Source organism: Salmo salar, chromosome 17 (assembly GCF_965601325.2).
Source record: "Salmo salar chromosome 17, fSalSal1, whole genome shotgun sequence".
NCBI classification, from domain to species: Eukaryota; Metazoa; Chordata; class Actinopteri; order Salmoniformes; family Salmonidae; genus Salmo; species Salmo salar.
Genome location: NC_138307.1, coordinates 1,447,610 through 1,474,734, shown reverse-complemented (window position 1 = coordinate 1,474,734; position 27,125 = coordinate 1,447,610). Strand labels below are relative to the sequence as shown.

At 40.0% G+C, this 27,125-nt stretch overlaps 1 protein-coding gene across 2 annotated transcripts; it reads left to right on the top strand.

Annotated features, from left to right (window-relative positions):
- Nucleotides 1-1,924: 1,924 nt before the first annotated feature.
- On the top strand, nt 1,925-27,087 carry LOC106575134 (integrin alpha-4). Of its 2 annotated transcripts, XM_014151367.3 has the most exons (28): nt 1,925-2,270; nt 2,413-2,528; nt 3,691-3,794; nt 4,075-4,204; nt 4,407-4,474; nt 4,590-4,716; nt 4,994-5,079; nt 5,856-5,918; nt 7,963-8,100; nt 8,346-8,454; nt 8,676-8,770; nt 9,239-9,329; nt 9,682-9,727; nt 9,903-10,057; nt 10,352-10,512; nt 11,569-11,721; nt 12,671-12,747; nt 13,195-13,345; nt 13,611-13,709; nt 14,813-14,889; nt 15,213-15,302; nt 15,418-15,499; nt 15,664-15,771; nt 22,292-22,627; nt 22,829-22,954; nt 23,045-23,140; nt 25,543-25,662; nt 26,129-27,087. In XM_014151367.3, the coding sequence occupies exons 1-28, from the start codon at nt 2,095-2,097 to the stop codon at nt 26,195-26,197; spliced, it is 3,249 nt and encodes a 1,082-aa protein (XP_014006842.2). In that variant the 5' UTR covers nt 1,925-2,094; the 3' UTR covers nt 26,198-27,087. The 2 variants fall into 2 exon arrangements, with proteins under 2 accessions (XP_014006842.2, XP_014006843.2); XM_014151368.3 differs by lacking the exons at nt 1,925-2,270; nt 2,413-2,528; nt 3,691-3,794; nt 4,075-4,204 and having other exon boundaries at nt 4,453-4,474; nt 4,994-5,074.
- Nucleotides 27,088-27,125: the final 38 nt, after the last annotated feature.

The window sequence follows — 27,125 nt, the reverse complement described above, 5'->3', positions numbered from 1 at the left end:
CATGGGGGGCCAGCACAGGGGGAAAAAAAGTATGAAATGTATGCATTCACTACTGTAAGTTGCCCTGGATAAGAGTGTCTGCTAAATGACTAAAATGTTTAAAAAAAGTAAAATGAGTAAAAGAAACACAGACCTGAGAAGTTTAGCAGCACAATGGATTATGGTCATTGTAGTTAGTTTATTGAATAAAACATGATAATTACGTAGAACATTTGACTGTTGGAAACATCAACACCCTATTACTTCGCACTGTCGTGGCATATGAACTGATTCATCGCTAGAGAAACTGCAGAGCAATGTGAACATTGAGCAAAACATTTATAATTGGATTTCAAATAATTGAACCTATGTCATTTAGTGGAGTAATGGCGACGAAAGATAGGGCAGCCATGCTTCTAGCTCCTAAAAAACGTTTAAATGTTTAGTTTTGTTTATGTGTTATTTGTTACATTATTAGCCCAGATTTGTTTTGTGTTATTAGATGCAACTGGAAAGAACATTTGGATATCAGAGCGGTGGTAACTCATCAGCATTACCAGCATTACGATCAGGAATACGACTTTCCCGAATTCGATCCTGATCCAAAATACCGCCGGAGGAGAAGAGGTATTCGGAGTGGACTCCTAGTTCTAGTCCACCACTTCCGAGTATATTACTCGCTAATGTTCAGTCTCTGGATAATAAAGTTGACGAGCTCAGGGCTAGGATCTCCTTCCAGAGAGACATCAGGGATTGCAACATAGCCATGTTTCTGTGAAACAGAGTATCTCTGGATATACTGTCTGATTCCGTACAGCCAGTGGGGTTCTCAATTCATTGCACAGACAGGAATAAAGATCTCCAGAAAGAAGAAGGGCGGGGGTGTATGTTTCATGATAACATTCAGAAACTCAAGTCCTTTTGTTCACCCGACCTAGAATGCCTCACAATCAAATGCCGACTGTATTACCCCCCAAGAGAATTCGCTTTGGTTATAGTCATATCCGTGTATATTCCCCCTCAAGACGATACCACGACGACCCTCAAAGAACTACACAGGACTTTATGCAAACTGGAAACCACATATCCTTTTTTTGCAGCTGAGGAAAACGCTACCGAAATTCTACCAACACATTGTCTGTAGCACTCGCTCTGAGAAAACATTGGACCACTGATACTCAACTCTTCGAAATGCCTACTAGGCCCTCCCCTGCCCTCCCTTTGGCAAGTCTGATCATGACTTCATTTTGCTCCTCCCTTCCTTTAGGCAGAAACTCAAACAGGAAGTACCCGTGTTAAGGACTATTCAACGCTGTTCGGGTGGCGTTCGGCGGTCGACGTCACCGGCTTTCTAGCCATCGCCGCTCCATTTTTCATGTATCCATTTTTTTGTCTTATTCCCTGCACACCTGGTTTTCATTCCCCAATCAATTCATATGTATTTATTCCTCTGTTCCCCATCATGTCTTTGTGTAGGATTGTTTCGTGTTACGTGTATTTTGATATTGAGGATATTGTTACGAGCATTACTTTTTTGTCTATGTTCCGTGTTTTGGGCACATTTTATGTTATTTTTGTGCTGTCATTTTGACCGGAATAAAAGTGCGCCTGTTTACTACACTCTGCTCTCCTGCACCTGACTTCGCCTCCGATACACACTCTTAACACATGTTTTTAATTTGCCTTCTCATTTCCAAACAAGCTCATGTACTAAAGCAAAACATACTTATTTCAGTGACAGCATAATGTTGCCTTGTTTCAGGCTAAGTCACAACATGAATGAACATTTTTTACAATTGTCTCGTTTGAGATAAAAAGCTGTGTGGGTTAATGGAGACTTAAAAATTAATCATAGAAGCGCATTGACGGCTATTGTTTTAATGTTACAGCGCGCCAAATTGGGGAAGTGAGGTTGGTCTCTGTGTTGTGATGACTCCACGTTACTTTCTGTCAAACCTTCTGCCTACTACATTTTGTTAGGACATCCTCCTCATACTGCACTATTACCATGTATCCGAAGATGGAGCAGCAAGGGACGAAAGCCCCCACAGATGTTTGAGCAAGATAACATTCGTTTCATTTTTGATCTTTGGAACGCTGCTACATTTATCAAAAATGACTACATTCGGGCTAGGGTTATACAGCATAGGGCTAAACATTTTGTTTTGCTTTCTCTTACGTCATGCCGATTCGTACAATTTAGACATATCGCACGCTATTCCACTCAGTGGTCCGAACGGATCATTTTTTGGATATTCTGTGTTGCTCCACAAGCATCAGCAACAGACATGGTGCGTGTTGAAATTTTAATGCGATGAAAATGTAAATTATTCAGTGTGCAACAGAAGGGAATGTTTATTTTAGTCTGAAATTGTTTTTAATCTTCCCATTATGTTCTACACATTGATGACTGTCAAATTCTGTCTGTTATAGGGTAATAGTTGGCGCACCAGTTGCAAATTCAAAGTTCAACCAGGCTGTCAGGAATCCTGGAGCAATCTACAAGTGCAAAATTACAGACAAGAAGGACTGTGAACAGATTCAACTGGGTTAGTATATTAATCAATTATTAACTGTCGTCATACTTAATCCATGTTATTGTAGATTTACTGCATCAACAATCTTTAGATACCTTAAATACAGATTTTTCATCATTCATCTCAGATTTTAGGGACAGCCTTATTGGGATTCAAACCCTGGGATCTTCTTCTGTCAGTCAACCTCTTTATGCGGTTATTACTGTAGGTGTTGTACTAAGATCTCCACAATATCAACAGCTTCAGTGTCCCCCCCAGTGTCCTTTTGTACCAGAGATGTGAAACTCATTTAGCAATTTTTGGTCTTTACTAAAGTCCAGAGGGCCGCACTAAAAATGTGTTATATTTCCTTGCTTTCAAAACTTGCAAAAAATAGTCCTCTAATCCATCTTTTTAAGTTTATTTTCAATGCTCCCTGATTGTTTTGCTTTCGTTTTGGTGATTGTTAGTAAGCTGGACAGAGTGAATAAACTATATAAATGTAGGTCCATTTACATTTCTACCCTATTTTTTATTTGGTTTTAGTCATTTGAATGTAGATTGAGGAAAATAGATTCTACTAAAATATTGTAGCAACCGTGACCCAACACCTAGAGGCCTCATCGAGATGTTCGGACCTCTTGACGTAAAGGTTAAGGTGTTGGCTTGACAGTTGCTGGACCCGAGTTTGAGTCACGGTCAGGGCTAACCTCCAAATCTGCTACATTGGTGTCAGAAGTGGGATTGCGCCCGTGAGGCAGTTGGCATGTACACGTGAGCATGGGGACATGATCTCTGGAAGGAAGGGTTAATGTAGTGACCTTAACCCAACACCTAGTGACCTCGTCAAGAGTTGTGGATCTTTTGGCGTTAAGATCGTGATCAAAGTTAAGTCTGAGATGTAGTCCAACATATTGTAATAAACTACATTTGTAAACTAAATAGCATTTGTTTGTGTTTGTTTGGCTTTTTTCATGCTTTGAGATTCTTTCTGTAATGAAAAGGCTAAGCAAATTGAATACTTTATTATTTATTAGTAACACCCAGTCTGCACTAGAAGCAGTCTTCAGATACTTAAATACCCAGGGTTTCCCCTCTAACTACCTCATTTACAGTTGGCAGGAGCTAGTTTGTTGCGTGGTTGATTTCCTGATAAACGCACGTGTTGCTGTTGTTGTTTAATTTCTCCATGTAGGTGTAATGAGTGACATGCGCTGTGGCAGACACTGTTCTGCTGAGGTTGAAAACCAGTGGCTTGGTGTGAGCCTCTCCAGGCGGAAGCAGGATGGACTTGTGTTGGTATGTGTAGTGTGTGTGTGTGTGTGTGTGTGTGTGTGTGTGTGTGTGTGTGTGTGTGTGTGTGTGTGTGAGAGAGAGAGAGAGAAACAGAGAGAGAGAACGAGAGAGAGAGATTCCTATATGATGTGTACAATATAAACTTTTGCACAGTTTCTGTCTCTGTCTGTTGGGGTTCATTTCAGACTTGACTAGACTTGTTACATTGAGTAAAGACACACCTCGGTATTGAAATTTAAACCAACGTTATTTGTTAATTTGAGTATTTCATTTTACATTTCAGGCCTGTGGACATCGTTGGAAAAATGTCTTCTTCACCAAAAAAGACGATCCATATAAGTTGCCACATGGCGTATGCTACAAATTGGAGTCGGACTTGAATCAATCAAGTCCTTTGATTCCATGCTACAGAGGTATGGCCACATTGCATCACTCAACATAACTGTCCAGGAATATTGTCTTCCTGTATGAATGAATGGATGAATGAATTAATTAAAGAACATGATTTAGTAATTGTGCATTGCCTTGTTTAATGTTGATGTTTTTTTATCCTCCACTATGAATAGTTTGTATCAACCATTGTTGTCCTTACACATTTGTTTTGTTTTTAAATAGATCACCAAAAACAGTATGACAATGACTATGCATCATGTCAAGCAGGGATTTCAAATGTCCTTATTGGGGTATGCTTGAAATATGTCTGCTCTCAGAGAATTCTAACTTATTGCAAATGCTCACTGTAATATTGCACATTAAATTGAGATTAGTTACATTGGTGTGTACTGTTATGTTTAATAGGACCTCATAGTAATGGGAGCCCCTGGAACCTTCTATTGGACTGGGTCTGTTTTTGTCCACAACATATCCAGCCAGGTCACTTCTGCCTACTTGGATGATAACGTTGTCCTCTATGGAAGTTATTTGGGTAAGTGAACTAGGGAAGTGAACTGACATTACCTTTACACTAGTTATATTCATATCTTGGCTTTCTATCATCTCAAAGTGACTGACATTCAATGCATGTACAGTAGGGTGACCATACTGTCCTTTCCGTCTCTCTCTCTCTCTCCTAGTCCTAGCCCTAAACTCCCCTGCTCTTTTCTTTCACATGAACATCACACTCATCTCCTGACAGGTTAGAAGAATCCATTGTTTATGTATGTAAGCAGTGAAACTGATGCAGTGTCTCTCTCTTGTTTTAGGGTACTCAGTCAGCGCTGGCCACTTCCTGCACCCAGACTCCACTGAGGTAGTGGGAGGAGCCCCCCAGTATGGGCAGACTGGTAGAGTAAGAGTTAACACTGCATCTCTTTCCAACCCATTGTCATCTACAGAAAAACAGAGATACACTCAGGTCCTTAAAATGCATTCTTCCTTCCTTCCTCCCTTCCTTGAAGTAATCACTGACCAGAGATTACTCTATCGGTGTAAGCAAATGTTCTATTGCAGGGCTGCCCAACCCTCCTCCATGGAGATCTATCATCCTGTGGGTTCAGTCCAACCCTAATTTAACACACCTGATTCTACTAATTAGCTGATCAACAAGACGCTAACTAACTGAATCAGATATGCTAAATTAGGGTTAGACTGAAAACCTACAGGACAGTAGATCTCAAGGAAGAGGGTTGGGCAGCCCTGTTCTATTGCATATCCTTCTCTAAATGTGTCATGTCAGATCAGTGATTAAGGAACAGAGAAGTGAAAGATGTCTTATAATCGTTTTCAGACAGGCTAATACACATTAGCCTGTCTGAAAACAATTATAAGACATCTTTCAATTATGAGGGTGTTTTGTTATAGTTAATTGTCTGATCATTAAAATGATTTTTTTCTCAAGAACTTTCCCACAGGACATCCTCACAAATCATAAATGGGCCTTTTGGCAAAAAGTATTTGAACCCTGATCTTGAGGGCCACATAACCATTGCTATAGGAATGGACAAAAAAAACAATCCCTTTCATACACATTAGTTCATGCCTCAGCATCAGACAGTGCAGTCTCCAAATCATCAGACAGTGCAGTCTCCAAATGTAAGTGACTGTCCCTCTCCATCTCTTCCCCAGGCCTACATTTTTAGCATAGAATCCAGCACACTGAGCATCATCTCTGAGGTCAAAGGACAAAAGGTGAGGGAGGGTCATTACCATGTTTTGTCTACAGTTGAAGTCGGAAGTTTACATGCACCTTAGCCAAATACATTTAAACTCAGTTTTTCACAAAAATGCCCGGTCTTAGGTCAGTTAGGATCACCACTTTATTTTAAGAATGTGAAATGTCAGAATAATAGTAGAAAGAATGATTTATTTCAGCTTTTATTTATTTCATCACATTCCCAGTGGGTCAGAAGTTTACATACACTCAATTAGTATTTGGTAGCATTGCCATTAAATTGTTTAACTTGGATCAAACGTTTTGGGTAGCCTTCCACAAGCTTCCCACAATAAGTTTGGCCCAATCCTCCTGACAGAGCTGGTGTAACTGAGTCAGGTTTGTAGGCCTCCTTACTCGCTCACGCTTTTTCAGTTCTGCCAACAAATTTTCTATAGGATTGAGGTCAGGGCTTTGTGATGGCCACTCCAATACCTTGACTTTGTTGTCCTTATGCCATTTTGCCACAACTTTGGAAGTATGCTTGGGGTCATTGTCCATTTGGAAGACACATTTGCGACCAAGCTTTAACTTCTTGACTGTTGTCTTGAGATGATGCTTCAATATATCCACATCAATTTCCTACCTCATGATGCCATCTATTTTGTGAAGTGCACCAGTCCGTCCTGCAGCAAAGCAACCCCACAACATGATGCTGCCACCCTCATGCTTCACGGCTGGGATGGTGCTCTTCGACTTGCAAGCCTCCCCCTTTTTCCTCCAAACATAACAATGGTCATTATGGCCAAACAGTTCTATTTTTGTTTCATCAGACCAGACCATCTCTGTCCCCATGTGTATTTGCATACCGTAGTCTGGATTTTTTATGGCGGTTTTGGAGCAGTGGCTTCTTCCTTGCTGATCAGCCTTTGAGGTTATGTCGATATAGGACTCGTTTTACTGTGGATATAGATACTTTTGTACCTGATTCCTCCAGCATATTCACAAGGTCCTTTGCTACTGTTCTGGGATTGATTTCACCAAAGTACGTTCATCTCTAGGAGACAGAATGCGTCTCCTTCCTGAGCGGTATGATTGCTTCGTGGTCCCATGGTGTTTATACTTGCGTACTATTGTTTGTACAGATGAACGTGGTACCTTCAGGCATTTGGAAATTGCTCCCAATGATGAACCAGACTTGTGGTTGTCTACAATTTCTTTTCTGAGGTCTTGGCTGATTTCGTTAGATTTTCCCATGATGTCAAGCAAAGAAGCAATGAGTTTAAGGTAGGCCTTGAAATACATCCACAGGTAAACCTCCAATTGACTCAAGTGATGTTAATTATCCTATCAGAAGCTTCTAAAGCCATTACATCATTTTCTGGAATTTTCCAAGCTGTTTAAAGGCACACTCAACTTAGTGTATGTAAACTTCTGACACACTGGATTTGTGATACAGTGAATTATAAGTGAACTAATCTGTCTGTAAACAACTGTTGAAAAAATTACTTGAGTCATGCACAAAGTAGATAGAAGTCCTAAACGACTTGCCAAAACTATAATTTGTTAACAAGACATTTGTGGAGTGGTTGAAAAATGAGTTTTAATGACTCCAACCTAAGTGTATGTAAACTTCCGACTTCAACTGTACATAGGGTGATTATGTTTTGTCATGTTATGGCTACGCTGGATGATGTTTTGTCTATGTTTTGGTGATCCTATGTTTTCGTTGAAATGGTCCATCTCAACACGTTTGATAATTTTCTGAAGGGGAATATCTGCCATCAATCACAACGCTGACATTATCCAATGGATGCTCTCTGATGTGCAGAGCATATTGAACTACAATTGGGTTACCTTATCCAATCATAAGGCTTTAAAGACTTCATATCTCCCATAAGTCTTTGGGTTTGTTACACAAGGGTGCAGTTTCCCAGACACAGATTAGGTCTAGTGGTGGACTAAAAAGCACTTTCATTGGAGAGTCTCCATTGAAAATTATTTTTTGTCCAATACAGGCTTCATCACTTTCTTTGAAACCGGCCCAAGATGTGTTTTTTTTCTTTTGCATCCTTTTCACAGCTGGGTTCCTATTTTGGGGCCACTGTGTGTGCGGTGGACCTGAACGCTGATGGCCTGTCTGACCTGCTGGTGGGAGCTCCAATGTTCAGCGCCGTGAGGGAGGAGGGCCGTGTGCACATCTACATGAACCAGGGACAGGTGAGCAAATTGTCATCCCCTAGACAAGTTACTGTATGGTGGAGGGCTGGTAGATCTAATTTACACCTTTGTACTTTCTCACAGCAATAGGGTTTAAAAATTCTGATAACTTTCCCTAAATTCTCAGGTTTTCCAGAAATCCTGGTTGGAGGATTGCGTTTTTCCTCCAATATCCAATTGGTATCTAGACACAATGCTGTTGAAATTTCAATTTCCAAAAAAGCTATTTTTTTCCCCTTCCTCAGGCTAACATGAAGGAGATGGAGTTTACATTAGCTGGGAAAGATTCATATGCAGCCCGGTTTGGGGAAAGTATCACAAGTCTTGGAGATATTGATGGTGATGGCTATCCAGGTAAATGTCTATATGTAATTTGGGTCCAAAAATTGATTAACCATTAAATGGTTTTCAATGAGTATGTAAAATTGTGCCTCTTATTTATCAAAATAGAAGTCATATTAACACAGCTGCAGAGTGAAACAGAAAAGTCAAATTATTAAGCTAGTTTGGCCAGTGATAGAATCTCAACATTTGAGAATAGATTAAAATGAATAGACTGCCTAACTGCTTTGCAGATGTTGCAGTTGGGGCACCACAAGAGGATGACCTACGTGGTGCTATTTATATCTACAATGGGAGGAAGACGGGACTTGAACAATACTTTTCTCAAGTATGTCCCCAAATGGTGTTAGTACGTGTGCATGGGAATGAGTGTGTACGTGTGTTTGTGCGTGCGTCTGTCCCCACACTCTTAAAAAAAACTATCTGGAACCTAAAATGGTTCCATCGGCTGTCCTCGCAGGAGAACCCTATGAAGGACCCTTTTGGTTCCAGGTAGAACTCTTTTCACAGAGGGTTCTACATGGAGTCCCAAATAGTTCTACCTGGAACCAAAAAGGGTTTCCGTATGGGGACAGCCGAATAACGCTTTTTTCTAAGAGTGGAGTTGAACTGCTGGAAATATCAGTTCTAACTGAAATCCCTAAAACAGTTTTTTTACTCAGCTTGTGTGTTACAGTACATATGTGAAGCTTGTTGGTTTGTTCAATCACACATTCAGTATGAGGAAACAATGATAATGGTGCTTAGATCTTTCCAACTCACAAGAATATGGTATTCATTCTTCCCATTTAAACAGAGGATTGCTGGGTCTGTTTTGGGTAGTGCTTTCAAGATGTTTGGCCAGTCTGTGTCTGGGGGCATTGATGTTGATGAAAACGGTTACCCAGGTAAGACACTCTGATCCCCCAACAACCCCTTCCTTCCTTCCTTCCTTCCTTCCTTCCTTCCTTCCTTCCTTCCTTCCTTCCTTCCTTCCTTCCTTCCTTCCTTCCTTCCTTCCTTCCTTCCTTCCTTCCTTCCTTCCTTCCTTCCTTCCTTCCTTCCTTCCTTCCTTCCTTCCTTCCTTCCTTCCTTCCTTCCTTCCTTCCTTCGATGTCTCTTTAAGCTATTCATTCATATTAATATAGCCTACATTTTTCTTCTGTTAAACAAACCACGTTACTTTTTAGTCTAACTGGTAGTAACCTTACTACTAACTGGTAGTAAGGTAACATTACCTCTTCCAATATCTGTCCACAGATGTGGCCGTGGGAGCCTTTCTGTCCGACTCTGCTGTTGTTCTGAGGTACAGTAACAGCGACAGAAGACACAGTTAAACAATCTGGACTTGAGAGTCTGAAGAATATAATATTTATTTTAGATTCCCTTAGATTTTTTGTGTGTGCGTGCGTGTATGCATTGTGTGCGCGTGTGTGCGTATGTGTGTTTGTGTTATGTGTGTTTCCGTCTCTGGGTGGTAGGTCACGGGCGGTTGTTGTGGTGGAGGCGACGATACTTCTTCCTCCTAGTGTGAACCGCACCCATGCCCTGTGTACAGAGAACGGCCAGCCTGCCATTTGCCTCAAAACCGCTGTGTGCTTCCAGTTGCACACGCAACGTGTCTCTGGGCTCATCGGTGAGCCACCACACCCCACTCCACCCTAACACACCACATCACACAGCAGCCTTAACTTTTTCATAGCTAATTTATGCCACGTTGTTCAAACAATGCTGCATGGCACTTTTTTCTATTGATTTAGAATATCTCTGTCATACAAATGTGGTTTATTGGTTTTGTAGCTTATTGTTTGTTTAGCATTTCTTAAAAGCAATTGTACAAATATTTTATATCACATATCTATGTAATGTAACTGTTCTTGAACTCTCAGTGGTGCTCTGAAAGGATCCCATATCTGTGTCCCACATGCAGAAATACTTTACAACCTGACGGCTGATGTCAAGCACATAGAGGGGCTCAAGTCCAGATTCTTCTTCACCACCAATGGCACAGCGTTATCAAATGCCACAGCAGGCAGCATCAAGACCAGGCATGGCAACATGACCTGTGTTACCCACCTGGCCTTTCTGAGGGTGAGGGGACTGGAGGATGGAGGGGACAAGGGCAGGGAATGGGGGGACAGTGTTAGATGGAAAGGGGTAGTCAGGTGATCTCTGCCCCAGAGAGGTTCTCAAATCAAATGAAATTGTATTGGTCACATACACATGATTAGCAGATGTTATTGCGAGTGAAGCAAAATGCTTGTGCTTCTAGTTCCGACGTTGCAGCAATATCTAACAAGTAATATCTAACAATTCCAAAACAAATACCTAATACACCCAAATCTAAGTAAAGGAATGGAATAAGAATATATAGATATATGGATGAGCAATGTCAGGCTAATATGCAGAAGATATAACCTGTTTTATCTATTGATGTTCTACTTCAGTAGATGTGATTTTGTCAAAGAAGCAAGCTATTGATATCAAGCATGTGTGAAAGTATTTTTTAAAAGGTGAAGTAGGCCTACATCTGCTAGTCAGAATGTGTGTACATATGTGTGTGTGTGTGTGGTGTGTCTATAGAATTGGAGGTGATGTTGACAACATGTGGTGTATAACATATAGTATATTAAGGTTGTTGAAAGTTTGATGCAAAACGAGACCAAAACAGGTTCTCCTAAAAGAGGCTTCTGGGGGTCACTATGCAGCGGAGGGGTCATGATACCCAGGTCTTGAACATACCACAGCTTCCTTCTTGAAAACCAAAATTTGAAAAATGAACCAGCACAGTGAAACCATGTGCATTGAACTTTCACCCGTAGTATGCACATGTCAAATAATAACAATACAATTTCAAATAGAAGGGAAGGCATATTATTTCATGCAAGTTCCAAATAGTGTATCTCACATTTGTATTGTGTGCATCCGTGCATGTCACATTATTACAATGTTAAATAAATGTTTCAAGTTAGTTTTATATTATTTTAGGCATCTGTGATTTTTTTACATGAGAAAAAATGTTGCTCATAGTATGCCAAAGAGAATAAGCAGTTTACCCATTACTTAACTGCAATCCACCTGAAAATAGTGGTGAATATAGCTACAGTACAGTACAGTCTTGTTCCTTCCCCTTCCTCCCCTTTCCAGAGAGACATTCGGGACATCTTCACCCCGATCCACTTTGAGCTGCAGTATGAGCTGGGAAAGCACAATGTGGTGAGGGGTAACTCCGAGAGCTTTCCCTCTCTCAGGCCTATGCTCCAAAGGGGAGGGAAGTACAGCAACTTGCTGACCAACAAGGTAGGTTGAGGTGGAGATCAAAGACTGGGGCCCTGTTCAAAAGCTTTGAAATCCACCATTCCTTTATTCTCCTTCCTTGAAACAATCAAAGATAATACGTGATTGGATAGGGGAAAGCAGGATTGTCACCCAATTGACCCATTGTCAAAGATTGTGGTGAATTGAGTGGTTTTCTCCATTGGTTTGAAAGGGAAATAGGTTTTCCTGGGAAAATGTTGTCCTGGTTACAACAGTATCTAAGGAGAGCGAGACTTGACAATGGGTTAATTTAGATAAAGACTATACTTAAAGGATGGGAGAAGGAATGCATTTTCAAAATATTCAAACAGGGCCATCCAGTGGTGTACTATATTATTGTACAGTGCAGTATGTAGTTAATGCATGGTTTATCATTTAGTATCCTGATTGTTCCAAGTTGGACATGATATGGCACTGGTACAGCATATATGGGTGGGTTTTCAGCTTTCTCTACCGGAAATTTCACACAAGATTAACATATTCCATTGGCAATTCTAACATGTTCCATAGTATGTGGAACATTAGGGCGGCAGGTAGCCTAGTGGTTAAAGTGTTGGGCCAGTGACCGAACGGTTGCTGGATCAAATCCCTGAGCTGACAAGGTAAAAATATGTTGTTCTGCCCCTAAACAAGGTAGTTAACCCACTGTTCCCCGGGAGGCTGTCATTGTAAATAAGAATTTGTTCTTAACTGACTTGCCTTGTTAAATAAAGGTTCAATGTGAAATGAGTTGATAACCTGTTTCCAATAGACTGTAAATGTATATAGGAACTAAAAAGGCACTCCTCATAAAAATTGTGTGATTATTTTATTTTCAACACATTTCTAACATGTACATTTCCGGCACTTTTTAGTAGTGTTTCTTGCATTGTGCTTTGTACCTGAAGAGGAAGTAGTTAATTAACTCACTAAAGGTAACAGCCTCCCACAGACTGTATTCACCAGGTACTGTGCCTGGGCCAACTGTTCCACCAATCTGCAAGTGTCTGCACAGCTGCTGTTACCGAGGTGAACTCCTTCTCCCTCAGATCATCTATCTTAATCTTTACTCTTGAATTTACTTGTTTCATTTCACTCTGTGAATTAAATCTGAAGAGCACGATTGTAAGTCATTTTATGCTGTGAATACAGGGAAATGGGGGCTACCTATTGATAATGAGGGCATGAAAATGGTAGTAGGTTATATATTATATTATATATGTTATATATGTGGGTGTGTGCGTGTGTATCTCTCTCCTTTTCTCTTCTCTCATCTCTGCCTTGCATCTTTCGATCAGAGCCATGAGGTTTGTCACCCTCTACATGTCTTGCTTGCTCTTTACTGTATGTGCTAGTAACTGTTACTCATTCAGACAAAACCACAGCTGGACTCTGAGGTCTACTTGTAACAACTTTGATTATATTTATTTTTTATCTCACTTTATAACTCTCTCTTTCTCTCTCTCTCCTTCTCAGGACACACAGAGACATGCCATACGTTGCCCTGGGGGAGGGGAAGACCATTCTACTGAACGTTACACTGTCCAATGCTGGCGACGCTGCCTTCCTCCCCATGCTTCACCTGAGATACCCCAGCAATCTCTACTTCATCAAAGTGTTGGACGCTGTAGGAGCACTGCTAGTTGCTAACACAACCTTACACCTACCACAGATGTTTTATCTACTGTCAAACATAGTATTTTGTTCATTAGTCCACTATTGAAACAAATCCTAAAATTGTGTATGTTTTAAGATCTCTTTCAGTACAGAGCAAAATGATGATGATGATGTGTTTTGAACTATCCCTTTGATACAGAGAGCTCTTGGCTCATGCACATGGGGCATATTGCAAACTGAATGGGTCTAACCGAATGTTGCACATGTGGTTGCAGGAGGAGAAATATGTGAGCTGTAAAATTGCAGAGGAAGAGAAGACAAGTGTCGGGCTAGATTGCAGCGTGGGAAATTTGTTTTTCAACGCCTTAGCCAAAGTATATACATAAAGGGCAACTCCACCACTTTTCAACTTCACTTTCATTATCTGTGTTAACATATGTGAAAAAAGTGCATTTCTACCTTTTGTAGATTTTTTTTTTTTAAGTTCTACCCGATAATCATCAAATGTTTAAACATCCTAAAAACAGTGATTTTCAAAAATGACATTCGCGGTGATGTAGGGAGCAAGAACATCTCCTCCCTTGAGCTAAGAACTTGTTGCAGGTTTTGAAAATGTATGTTTTTTACTTTTAATCCTACCCTGTGATAGCATTTTTTTAGGACCTTCCTTATTTTTTTCACCACAAATCATAGAAATGCGCTGTTTTCACATATGTAGACACTGGTTCTGTGTTGGAGATTATGAATATGAGGTTGAAAAGTGGCGGAATTATCAATTGCAGCCATTTTTATCTCAATATCGAATAATTTCTTACTTACTTCTTTCTTATTGCTTTAAAATAGTCCAATAGAAACAAAAATAGCTTCTTATCAAAGAGCAATTTCTCTAGTAATAATTTTGCCAGGACTGTCTGGGAGTAGGGAGTGGAAAACGGAAAACTAGTTTTTATTGCAGAGAGGCTTGAAACTCTCTTTCTTATTGGTGATATCACCAGGCAGGCCAAAACTCCATCCCAACAAAACAGCCTGAAATGTCATGCAGCCTTTTAAACCAGCTCTTACACTAAAAGGGCATTATCATAATTTTCACAATTTCACAGTATTATTCCAACCTCATAGTGTGGAAATATCTATAAAAAAATAGGTTAATCATGTTTTTGACTGCACTGGGCCTTTAAGTACTTGCACAGAAAGTACAAAAAGAGTTAAACCCTCTTCTGCAAGGTTTTTCAGTCCATCTACTTTTAATTCCCTTGTGCGTATTTTATTATCATAATACACTTCTTGGGTCATCAAAAGTGGTCCTGGGTTGTGTTCTGTAGAGCATACTTAACAAAACATTTTAGTATCTCCTCATTTCACTACATTTCCTTCTGTTTTGTGCCTATCCTGATGTATTTTTGTGAAATAATGTCATTATCTGACGGGACATATTTAGAATTTCTCATGATATTATGTCTATATCTTGCCCTCTAAGGTTAATATCAGTTTTCTACTGGATGTCAGTGCTGACAGTGAACCTGGTGACCTGAACATTATAATCAATGCAACCCGGTAAACATTTACTGTCTATTTTCTTTTTTAACATTGTCCTGTTTTCACTTGCTTTCCCACTTGATAATGAAAGAAATCTACAAAGGTGGCTGTTTTGAATCTTAAACCATTTTTTTGGTGTCATTTACTTATTTTGGTGTTATTTACATCTACTGTACACTGAGTGTATAAAACATAAATAACACCTTCCTAATATTGAGCTGCAAAGAGCAGGTGTTCTTAATGTTTTGTACACTCATTGTATACATATATATATATAATTTATATTGAATAAATCAGTCCCTCCTAAAACATTACACCTGAACATGTCTCTCTCTATACAGGGAGAATTTTGAAAATGAAGATCTTCTCCATGACAATATTGTTAATCTGACTCTGCTATTGAGATATGGAGTGAATCTAAACATCCACGGGTAAGACATGGTATCACTCTATTATATACAATATTCTAGCATACTACTTTATAAACACTGATAAGACGTTGATTTATCAATGTATTTGTAATGATCTATATCCCTGTGGCTGTAGTTTTGTATCCCGAACAGATTTTGTGTTTGGGGACTTTGAGGATCCACACTGCTCCGCTGAGAGGTTCAACTACACTTTCAAGGTTGTTAAATGTGTTTCTATAATAACAGCACAGCTAGGTGAGAATTCCATTTGTTAACAGGATTGTTAGAAAAATGTAATTGTCATGAATTCTGGCTAGGGCTCTAATGTAAAGTTTCGGCACTTTATGGTATTAAGACATCTATCTTTAAATATCTCACTCAGGTTGTCAATGTTGGTCCAAGCATATCTCACGGCACAAGAGTGGAAATTGATATCCCCAAAGCTTTAGCACCGTATCCATACAGACTGATCAACATTTTGGACATACAGGTATGTGCTTGCATTGCTCAGTTAATGTTATGGAACACTGAATCAGAACATAATTGCGCAGATGAAGACAGTCATATGGCAGACCTGGCGCCAGGATAAAGTGACTAAGGGGGCAGTTGAAATTGGAATTATATTGAATTCTGTTTATATAATAACGCTATACCATAATAAACATAAAGTGAAAATACAGAGACTCCGTGCTTTTCAAATCTGTAGAATATCTCTCCTGCGCTGGATCAGCAATGCTATTTAGATGAGCAATTACCCTATTGCAAACAGCCTGTGTGAATGCAGCCATACACACAGCTGTCTTACCAAAATAATGCAAACTAATTGCTGAAAGTAATAGCCTAGTTATTCATGCATACAAACAAAAATACTGAATAGCAGTTTGGCTTAGAATACAGACACAACTGTGAATGTGAACGAATGCGAACAGAATAAAACAGAGGTACCAAGTAGGCCTAGTAAACAAAATATCTGATCGATAAAGGCATGACACAATCTATATTGAGGCTCGAATGGAGATCCAAATGACCAAAACATAGCCTACAGACTACTACAGTAGGATGCAGCCATGCACAGCTGTCTTGCCAAATAAATAGGCCTATACAGGCTCGCTTCAAACATGGAAAAGCATGCAGTTCGTTCACGAGTTCAGCAACACGTTGCGATATGGCACAATCAAATTCGACCCATGTAATCAATTAAGCAATTTCAGCCTACCATAAACATGTGTCCAATACGTACAGTTCCATTTACAGTAATGAAAATCAATATGCTACCAAGAAATCCATAATAGAATGTAGCCTATCTGTTTCTATGATGAAACATACCAATATGTAGCTATTGGGTTCTTGCATTGGAATGATATTGAATTCCTCTTATATCACACCATACCACAATACACATAAAAAAAATATGCTTTTGACCAGGAAGTGACAGGTTCAAAGGCACAAAATATCATTGCTCTGTCTGCACCATCGACAGGCCCTACACACTAAAGCAAGATTTTGATTAAAAAAACAACCAGCTGAATTGTTTCAATCTTACATTTTCAAAAGAGTTGCAACTCTTTGGATCTTCCTGAGTAATCGATCATTCCATTCTCCCTGAAATCTTCTTGTAAGATCCCCCTCAAATGCCAGATGGATTAGTTGATCTTTCCTCGGGTGTAGCATGCTTCTTCTGTTCTGACTGAACACGTTTGTCAAAGTGGAAAATGAGTTCTCGCATTTAGCTGTGGATGCCATGGATTTACTTTGACTATTTTACGTCTATTCTATGAGATCAGGCTGCCTACACACATACTCTAGAAGAAAAAGAAACGCACACCTATTAAGGCGAGGTGCTGGCTAGCGGAGTAGAAAACTTGAAAATAAGGGAGAGCCGCACACTCTAGGAGCTCAGATGCAAAAATGTAATATCCAACGTTTCGACAGCCAAGCTGTCTTCATCAGGGTATGATCAAACACTGCGAGATGACTCGTTTATATAGTGTCAAAAGACACACAGGTGTCTGTAATCATGGCCAAGTGTGGCCTAATATCATTGGTTAATTCTCAAATATAAAAATGGCATACAAAGAACAGCATACAAAAAAACAAATGGATAGCATACGATCATAGATTCATTCTAGACTACACAAGCCCACAAACAACCACAATGGCAAAGTCACAATAATCACAAGCATGGCTTAAGATCAAAGTCTATGTTGAGACCGAAGGGTGCAAGGGTCTTTAAGTTAAAGATCCAGGCAGCCTCTCGTTTTAACAATAAATTATCAAGGTCACCCCCACACACAACAGCGGGCCCTGTCCATGGTGCTGACACAGTGCAGCTGAGAGATACAGATTTTTGGGCGCGAACCTGTCACAATCATTGTAACTTTTTTGCTATTTTCATATAGGGACATAAAACTAAAACTGAGAAGTCTATGGTTGGTTCAGATTTGGTCTGGACTGGACCAAAAACCGATATCCGTGGACTTAGAACTCAAGGTCGGTCCGGACCGCAGCAAAAAAATCTGTCCAGTCCAGACAGGACCAAAGAAAGACATCCAAAAGGGCATCAGCATCGGTCCGTGCTTACTGGGGTATACCCTACAGCGTTGCCTGAAATGTAATTTTAGGAATGCCCATCTATGTGGTAGGCTTACCGTTTGAAAAACACACTGAAAAGAGACGGCCAGTCTGGACAGGACCAAAAAAAGATGTCCAAAAGACGTCGTCGTTGGTCCATGCTTATTGGGGTCCAGCCTTCGATGTCAGAGCACAATAGAATTTTATGAACGCCGATCTATGTGGTAGGCCAACCATTTGTAAAACAGGCCATTGCATTGTCTTCATTAGTCCTGATTCCTGTAACTAATCAATTTAAGCTCTGAATATCAGCTACCCAACTTTATCAGGAGGAGTTATCCAGAGCCTATTTGCAATGTGTTTACACAGCGGGAAATGCAGAAGTATTTTCGTTTTGGCTATGATCAGTTCGTAAAACATTGACAGATACAAACTTGAAACCACTGATCATGGCATTTTCGACCAAGGGATGAAATTCCTGAACGGTAGTTGTGAGTAGCCTGATTGTCCATTCCATATTGTCCATTTTACTTTGACCTGTCCTGTTTTTAGGATAAGTTGTTTGTTAACATGTCAGAGCATTTTTATTAGATTGGGCGCTATTTAGGTTAGACTATTTCAGGAAAAAACCTGCATGATGTGAAAAGTTTCCATCTCATTACATTGTCATACATTTTAAATCCAGCCTGTAGGCTACAGAAAAGGCCACATACTCTTTCTATCATATGCTATATCGGCCACATGATTTATGTTCACATTTTTATTTTACGGAATGTTGGTGGAGTGCTAAAGTCAGGGGGTCACTTTGGTTTTAGAAGTGGGTGGGACATAACCTGATGGGGGTCTTTGGGTCCTCCCCCAGAATTTGTTTGGGCATCTAAAGCTCATTTCCTGTCTTTTTACACAATACAATATGCCGTCTCTATTTAGAACAAAAAGTATGCAAAAATGCCCACAGTCATCAAGTTAGGTAAGAGATCATAATTAAATATATTTAAGTGATTAATAAGACTAAACTAGATTAAAGGTAATTCAATAATAAAGATTGTGTTAAAGGTAGACTATATCCTAGAGGCCTATTCAAAACATAGCAAGTGTTGCTGTCATCATTCTTGGTGCTTCAAGTTCAGTAGCCAGGTGCGCGTGTGGTCTCAATTAAACAGAGTAGGCTATAGCCTATGTGTGGGCAGAGAAGCACGGGGCAGTTATCTTTTCAAGGAAATGCATTTCCTAAATAGGCCTATGATTAGGCTATAGTTTACTACATTGCCTAGACATTCCTAAATATTGATCACCCATATTTCTCCGTCTGAAAATCTTCCCACTCCTAAAAGGTAGGCTATAAAAATATCTCAAGAGAAAGTGAAAGTCTCTCCAACTCTGCTCTCTTCAAACTACATCTAGCATATTGGCTGATCTAGCCCAGTAATAAAGATGGCCCTCATATTAGGATATGAGAGAATCTCAGGTAATGTTATTTTTGCACATTTCATATTGCCGGGACCATGGCTGGCAAGTGAGCTGTGTCACATAAGCCTAAAATAACATTACTGGACTGCAGTTGGGTTTGGGACCAGTTCTTGCGGTAGCGGGTGGGAGTCAGACAGAAAGCCAGCTGGGGCGGGCAGGGTGTGGTATGAAAAGCTGCTGGTGCAGAAAGGAGCGGGATAAAGAAATCGGTCTGACGCAGACCTCAACTGTGCACCATGACAGTGAAGCCTGAAACGTTAGAGCTGTTTATTACTTTGTCAGTGTAAAGTAGGGAATTAGCTAGGGAAACTGGCAGATCATTAACATTACTTTGCCATACTGACTAATAAAAACTCACACTGCACTGAAGAAAATGTCACAATATCAATTATTTGGCTGATGGTTTCATCGTTTGAATCTGGTCTAGTGTGATTGGGGCAAAAGTAATAGCTAACGTTGGCACACTTTTGACCAGACCAAAGGCTACAAAACATTTCCATACAAACAACAGCTGTTAGTAAAAATAGGCAACTCATATCGATATCTCACAGATAGCTAGAGCTGACCTGACTGTGATAGCTACTAGCTAGCGTACCTAATTCATACACCTCAGAGGAGATGGGATGAAACATCAGCTATTGTTACATGTCAGTTACAGTGGCTTGCGAAAGTATTCACCCCCTTGGCATTTTTCCTATTTTGTTGCCTTAGAACCTGGACTTAAAATGGATTTTGGGGGGGGATGTATCATTTGCGAAAGTTTTCACCTTGCGAAAGTATTCACCCCCTTGTAGTTTTTCCTATTTTGTTACATTACAACCTGTAATTTAAATTAATTTTTATTTGGATTTCATGTAATGGACATACACAAAATTGTCCAAATTGGTAAAGTGAAATGAAAAAAATAACTTTTTCAAAAGAATTTAAGGAATACAAAATGGAAAAGTGGTGCGTGCATATGTATTCACCCCCTTTGCTATGAAGCCCCTAAATAAGATCTGGTGCAACCAATTACCTTCAGAAGTCACATAATTAGTTAAATAAAGTCCACCTGTGTGCAATCTAAGTGTCACATGATCTCAGTGTATATACACCTGTTCTGAAGGCCCCAGAGTCTGCAACACAACTAAGCAAGGGGCACCACCAAGCAAGCGGCACCATGAAGACCAAGGAGCTCTCCAAACAGGTCAGAGACAAATATGTGGAGAAGTACAGATCAGGGTTGGGTTACAAAAAAGTATCTGAAACTTTCAACATCCCACGGAGCACCATTAAATCCATTATTAAAAAATGGGAAGAATATGGCACCACAACATACCTGCCAAGAGAGGGCCGCCCACCAAAACGCACAGACCAGGCAAGGAGGGCATTAATCAGAGAGGCAAAAAAGAGGCCAAAGATAACCCTGAAGAAGCTGCAAAGCTCCACAGCGGTGGTTGGAGTATCTGTCCATAGCACCACTTTAAGCTGTACACTACACAGAGCTGGGCTTTACAGAAGAATGGCCAGAAAAAAGCCATTGCTTAAATAAAAAAATAAGCAAACATGTCTGGTGTTTGCCAAAAGGCATGCGGGAGACTCCCCAAACATATGGAAGAAGGTAGTCTGGTTAGATGAGACTAAAATTGAGCTTTTTGGACGTCAATGAAAACGCAACGTCTGGCGCAAACCCAACACCTCATCACCCCAAGAACACCATACCCACAGTGAAGCATGGTGGTGGCAGCATCATGCTGTAGGGATGTTTTTCATCGGCAGGGACTGGGATACTGGTCAGAATTGAAGGAATGATCATGGCGCTAAAGACAGGGAAATTCTTCCAGAGATTTGAGACTGGGACAGAGGTTCACCTTCCAGCAGGACAATAACCCTAAGCATACTGTTAAAGCAACACTCGAGTGGTTGAAGGGGAAACATTTAAATGTCTTGAAATGGCCTAGTCAAAGCCTAGACTTCAATCCAATTGAGAATCTGTGATATGACTTAGAGATTGCTGTACAACAGTGGAACCCATCCAACTTGAAGGAGCTGGAGCAGTTTTGCCTTGAAGAATGGGCAAATATCCCAGTGGCTAGATGTACCAAGCTTATAGAAACATACCCCAAGAGACTTGCAGCTGTAATTGCTGCAAAGGGGGCTCTATAAAGTATTGACTTTGGGTGGGTGAATAGTTATGCATGCCCAAGTTTTCATTTTTTCTGTCTTATTCCTTGTTTGCTTCACAAGAAAAAATATTTTGCATTTTCAAAGTGGTATGGATGTTGTGTAAATCAAATGATACAACCCCCCCCCCCCAAAAAAAAAATGTTTTAAAATGTTTTTTAAATTCCAGGTTGTAAGGCAACAAAATAGAAAAATGCCAAAGGGGTAAATACTTTCGCAACACACGTTCGCAAGCCTCTGCTTAGTACAGTGGGCACTGCTTATCACAGGCCGGCATCAGTGCTCGCCTAAAAAGCCCATATGCCAGTGGTTGAGAAATATTTTTGGGGCACAATTATGTGATGTTTTATGTGTTGTTGTAGGTGCGTTTTGGCCAGTTTAACTCAGAATATGCCACCCTAGTCAATCTGCCACCAGAGGCAGTTGCCTAATTCTGCCTAATGAGCGGGTCGGCACATTTTACATTTACATTTTAGTCATTTAGCAGACGCTCTTATCCAGAGCGACTTACAGTAGTGAATGCATACATTTCATAAAAAAATGTTGTACTGTGAAGGGAGGTCATAATAATGAAAAACTGTCTACCAAATCAATTCATTTTTAAATGTTGATTACTTCTCCTTGCCAGTATCATTCACCTGATGATAAGAAAAGATGTGAGGAATTGTTTTTGCTAACAGATGATGGGGGTCCCTATGTTGCTGATTTGCCTAGGTGGGGGTTTATCCTAATGAACATGATCCATGTCTCTTATGTATAGAATTTACTTATCCTGGTGTTCACATTACTTTGTCTCTCGCATACAGTCATCTTCTGGGTGGTGTTACGTTCGAAACTCCACTGATGGGACCAGCAGTACACATGGCAACATGTATGGAAGCCAGAGAGCCAGTACCATTGACAGTGTTTGGTTAAATGTGACAACTACCACTGACAGCTATTGGATGAATAGCTCCAGCACCACTCACCCTTATTGGACTAATACTTCCAGTACCACTGACACCAATTGGACTAGTACATCCTATTGGGCCAATGTCAGAAACTGGACCAGTGTTATTGAGGATGAGTGTGATCTGCCTGACTCCAATCCCTTGAATGAACTTTTCTTCTTCTTCTTCTCGAAAAGAAGTAGAAGACATATGGTAAGTACGTTTGCTACAACGCTTTGCTTGGAAGCCACTTTGTGACCAGAACGCTGAAACTCAAACATACAGTATGTTGAAAACATGTATTCATGTCAATGGGACAAATGTGGATTTAACTGTGTACATATTTGAAATCAGAACTGGGCCGTTGATGAGCAAAACTATGAACAATTGTAAGGATGTTGTCTTTTTGTCCAGTACTGTATGAAAGAGGATGCTCTCTGTCTGTACGCGGTGTGTGAGCTTGGAGACATGGACATTGGGAAAGATGTCACCATTGAAATGGAGGTCGAAATGAATTCGGGAGTTTTAGACATCTCACCGGTGAGGACTGTGCAGTGTATACTAATTGTATAGGTTTTTACATAAATTAATAAGTATTGTGGTGACATTTCCCCGTGTTCTCTCTCCAAGGGAAGACATGGTGTCATGCTGTTAGAGACCACTGCTGTCATATCACCCAAGAAGGACCCATTTATTTGGTTCTTAAAAGAAGACCCCATTACAGTGGTAAGTCAAACACTTTATAATTTTCATGAGAATCCCCAACTCTAGTGAGAAAATGGCAACTGTGCAATGTCCCTTGTGGGTGTCAAACCCAGGTCTCCCAGACCATAGGCAAACATGCTAACCACTGCTCCAATAGGGTAAACCCACTTGTGGGAGATCGTAAGCTTCACTAGGCTAGGGTTGCTACAGTACAATACTGTACATACATTAGCCTGTTATCTTCAAGGTATTTTGGACGTTCTACCAATTTGGTGCCTTTTGAAATGTGTAACTTGGTAATAAAAAAGACTTCACCTGATTTTAACATTCTGTCATAAAGAGCACATGTTCAACATGTTTTCCAATCTCAAGAGGTTAAAATGAGGGACAGACAGATAGTTTTATTACCTTAAAATTAATTACTAATCACATTAAATTAATAATAATAATCTTCAGAAATAACTTTGTTAAAGAAACAAAATAACTAAGGCTTTACAATGATGGTGACAATTTGTAGAAATGTTGGGGTTAATTGTGTTACAATCTGCCTGGAAGTCACAGAGGGTGCTCAGAGGGACATGTCAGAATAATTACATTTGCCACTTTAGAAAGTCTTTCCTCATATAAACAAAATCAGATTTATTGAACTCCCCATGTGGTCTATGTTAAAGGGTACATTATTGAATATAACAGGCTTTTAATTCAATATACAGAGGATTGCGAAAGTATTCACCCCCTTTGCATTGTTCCTATTTTGTTGCCTTACACCCTGGAATTAAAATAGATTTTTGGGGGGTTTGTACCATTTGATTTACTCAAGATGTCTACCACTGAAGATGCAAATATTTTTTATTGTGAAAGAGTGCATAACTATTCACCCCAAGTCAATACTTTGTAGAAACACCTTTTGCAGCAATTACATCTGCAAGTCTTTTGGGGTATGTCTCTGTACGCTTGGCACATCTAGCCACTGGGATTTTTGCCCATTCTTCAAGGCAAAACTGCTCCAGCTCCTTCAAGAAGGATGGGTTCCGCTGGTGTACAGCAATCTTTAAGTCATACCACAGATTCTCAATTGGATTGAGTTCTGGGCTTTGACTAGGCCATTCCAAGACATTTAAATGTTTCCCCTTAAACCACTCGAGTGTCGCTTTAGTAGTATGCTTAGGGTCATTGTCCTGCTGGAAGGTGAACCTCCGTCCCAGTCTCAAATCTCTGGAAGACTGAAACAGGTTTCCCTCAATAATTTCCCTGTATTTAGCGCCATCCATCATTCCTTCAATTCTGACCAGTTTCCCAGTCCCTGCCGATGAAAAACATCCCCACAGCATGATGCTGCCACCACCATGCTTCACTGTGGAGATTGTGTTCTCGGGGAATGAGAGGTGTTGGGTTTGTGCCAGACATAGTGTTTTTCTTGATGGCCAAAAAGCTCAATTTTAGTCTCATCTGACCAGACTACCTTCTTCCATATATTTGGGGAGTCTCCCACATGCCTTTTGGCAAACACCAAACATGTTTGCTTCTTCTTTTCTGGCCACTCTTCCGTAAAGCCCAGCTCTGTGGAGTGTACAGCTTAAAGTGGTCCTATGGACAGATACTCCAATCTCCGCTGTGGAGCTGTGCAGCTCCTTCAGGGTTATCTTTGGTTTCTTTGTTGCCTCTCTGATTAATGCCCTCTTTGCCTGGTCTGTGAGTTTTGTTGGGCGGCCCTCTCTTGGCAGGTTTGTTGTGGTGCCACATTCTTTCCATGTTTTAATAATGGATTTAATGATGCTCCGTGGGATGATCGAAGTTTCTGATATTATTTTATAACCCAACCCTGATCTGAACTTCTTCACAACTTTGTCCCTGACCTGTTTGGAGAGCCCCTTGGTCTTCATAGTGCCGCTTGCTTGGTGGTGCCCCTTGCTTCATGGTGTTGCAGACTCTGGGGCCTTTCAGAACATGTGTATATATACGGAGATCATGTGACAGATCATGTGACACTAAGATTGCACACAGGTGGACTTTTTTAAAACTAATTATGTGTCTTCTGAAGGTTATTCGTTGCACCAGATCTTATTTAGGGCTTCATAGCAAAGGGGGTGAATACATATGCACGCACCACTTTTCCATTGTAAATTGTTTATAATTTTTTTAAACAAGTAATTTTTTTCATTTCGCTTTACCAATTTGGACTATTTTGTGTATGTCCATTACATGAAATCCAAATAAAAATCAATTTAAATTACAGGTTGTAATGCAACAAAATAGGAAAAACGCCAAGTGGGTGAATACTTTTCCAAGGCACTGTACATTTAAATTACATTTCTACTTAAAATCAGCACTAATTTCAAAAAGCACTAATTTCATGGAACACTAGGAATAACATCCACGGCGTTGTTGTTTATCACTTACAAAATTGGATCTATGTTCTCCAGGTTGTCCTGGAGGCCCATCATAGCCACAAACTGAAACCAGTCATTGAGCTGTTCATCATCGTGGCCAGTCTCTTCCTAGGCATCCTCATCCTTGCCTTGCTGGTCATCTGCATGTGGAAGGTACATTTCATAGTTCTTAATAACTAGTTGATTTCCTGGTTCTTACTGGTTAATATCCTGGTTCTTACTGGTTAATTTCCTGGTTCTTACTGGTTAATTTATTGCTTCTTACTGGTTAATTACTGGTTCTTACTGGTACATTTCCTGGTTCTTACTGGTTCATTTTCTGGGTCTTTCTGTTCTTTATGTCATTGTTAAGCATCTTGTGAATGTGTATTATGTTAGACTAAGTGACTGCTGCTTTTCATCTACAGTCTTTAAGACCATACAACAAATGTTCCTAGGCTGTCATTGTAAATAAGAATTTGTTCTTAACTGACTTGCTTAGTTAAATAAAGGTAAACATTTATTTTTTTAAATATCTGTATATTTTAACAAAGTAACATTCAACAATTGTTTATTGTTAACAATTAGAACTGTGCATGTCTGTTTTAATTGTGTACTAAATCAAGGACTTTGTTCACAGAGTGGCTTCTTTAAGAGTAAGTATGAGGAAAAGATGGCGAATATACGAAGGCACAGCTGGGACTACTGAGGACGGACATTGATTCATATCAAATATATGACGCAATATCATCGTTAAAGGGGAAATTCAGTACAACGTAATGTTAGATGGTTCCTCAACCTGAAAGTAGTCTAATAATCTAAAATGAATTATATTTGCTGACACCCTGCAGTCACATTTTGGCACCAGTAGACTAACTAGCTAGCTAGCTATGTAAACCACACCCTTATGTGAACACGCCTTCTGCAATGATGGCTACAAGGCAGTACTTATTTAAAGTAGGTAAGAGTATAAGATATTACCATTGGTGTATTACAATGACCGGCTTTATGTGGTCTCACAAAGCCTTAGCTTTAGGAGGAAGCCAGTAACCTTATGGTCAAACGTTATTGATGTACCAGCAACAGTCATTTTTTTATTCTTTTGTCATCGTACTATGATCTGGTTTCATCCAAATATCATCCAATCTGATGAAAAACATGATTTTGACTGTTTGTGACCTTTAAGTTGTATAATATTGAACTTCCCCTTTAATCAGTGACTGAGGATTGATTGACCCACGATACAGTGTCTTGCAAAATATGTGGTTCAGGGTGGTGTGTTTGTTGAAGGGGCATTTGATTTAAGTATTCCGGGGTTTGTTGGGCACTGTCTGATTTTCATGTATTCTATGTTTAGTCTAGTGAGTCTGTTTCTATGTTTGGTTAATTGGGGTTGGGACTCTCAGTTGAAGGCAGGTGTTGTCTATTTGCCTTTGATTGAGAGTCCCATATATTAGGGTGTGTTTGCGTTTGTCATTTGTGGGAGATTGTTCTGTGTTTAGCCTTGTGCCTTGCCAGACTTTTGTTGATCGTTCGTTCTTTTTGTTATTTTTGTACGTTCATTCTGAGTTAATAAACGTCAAGATGAGCATACACATACCTGCTGCGTTTTGGTCCTCCTTTACCAACGACAACCG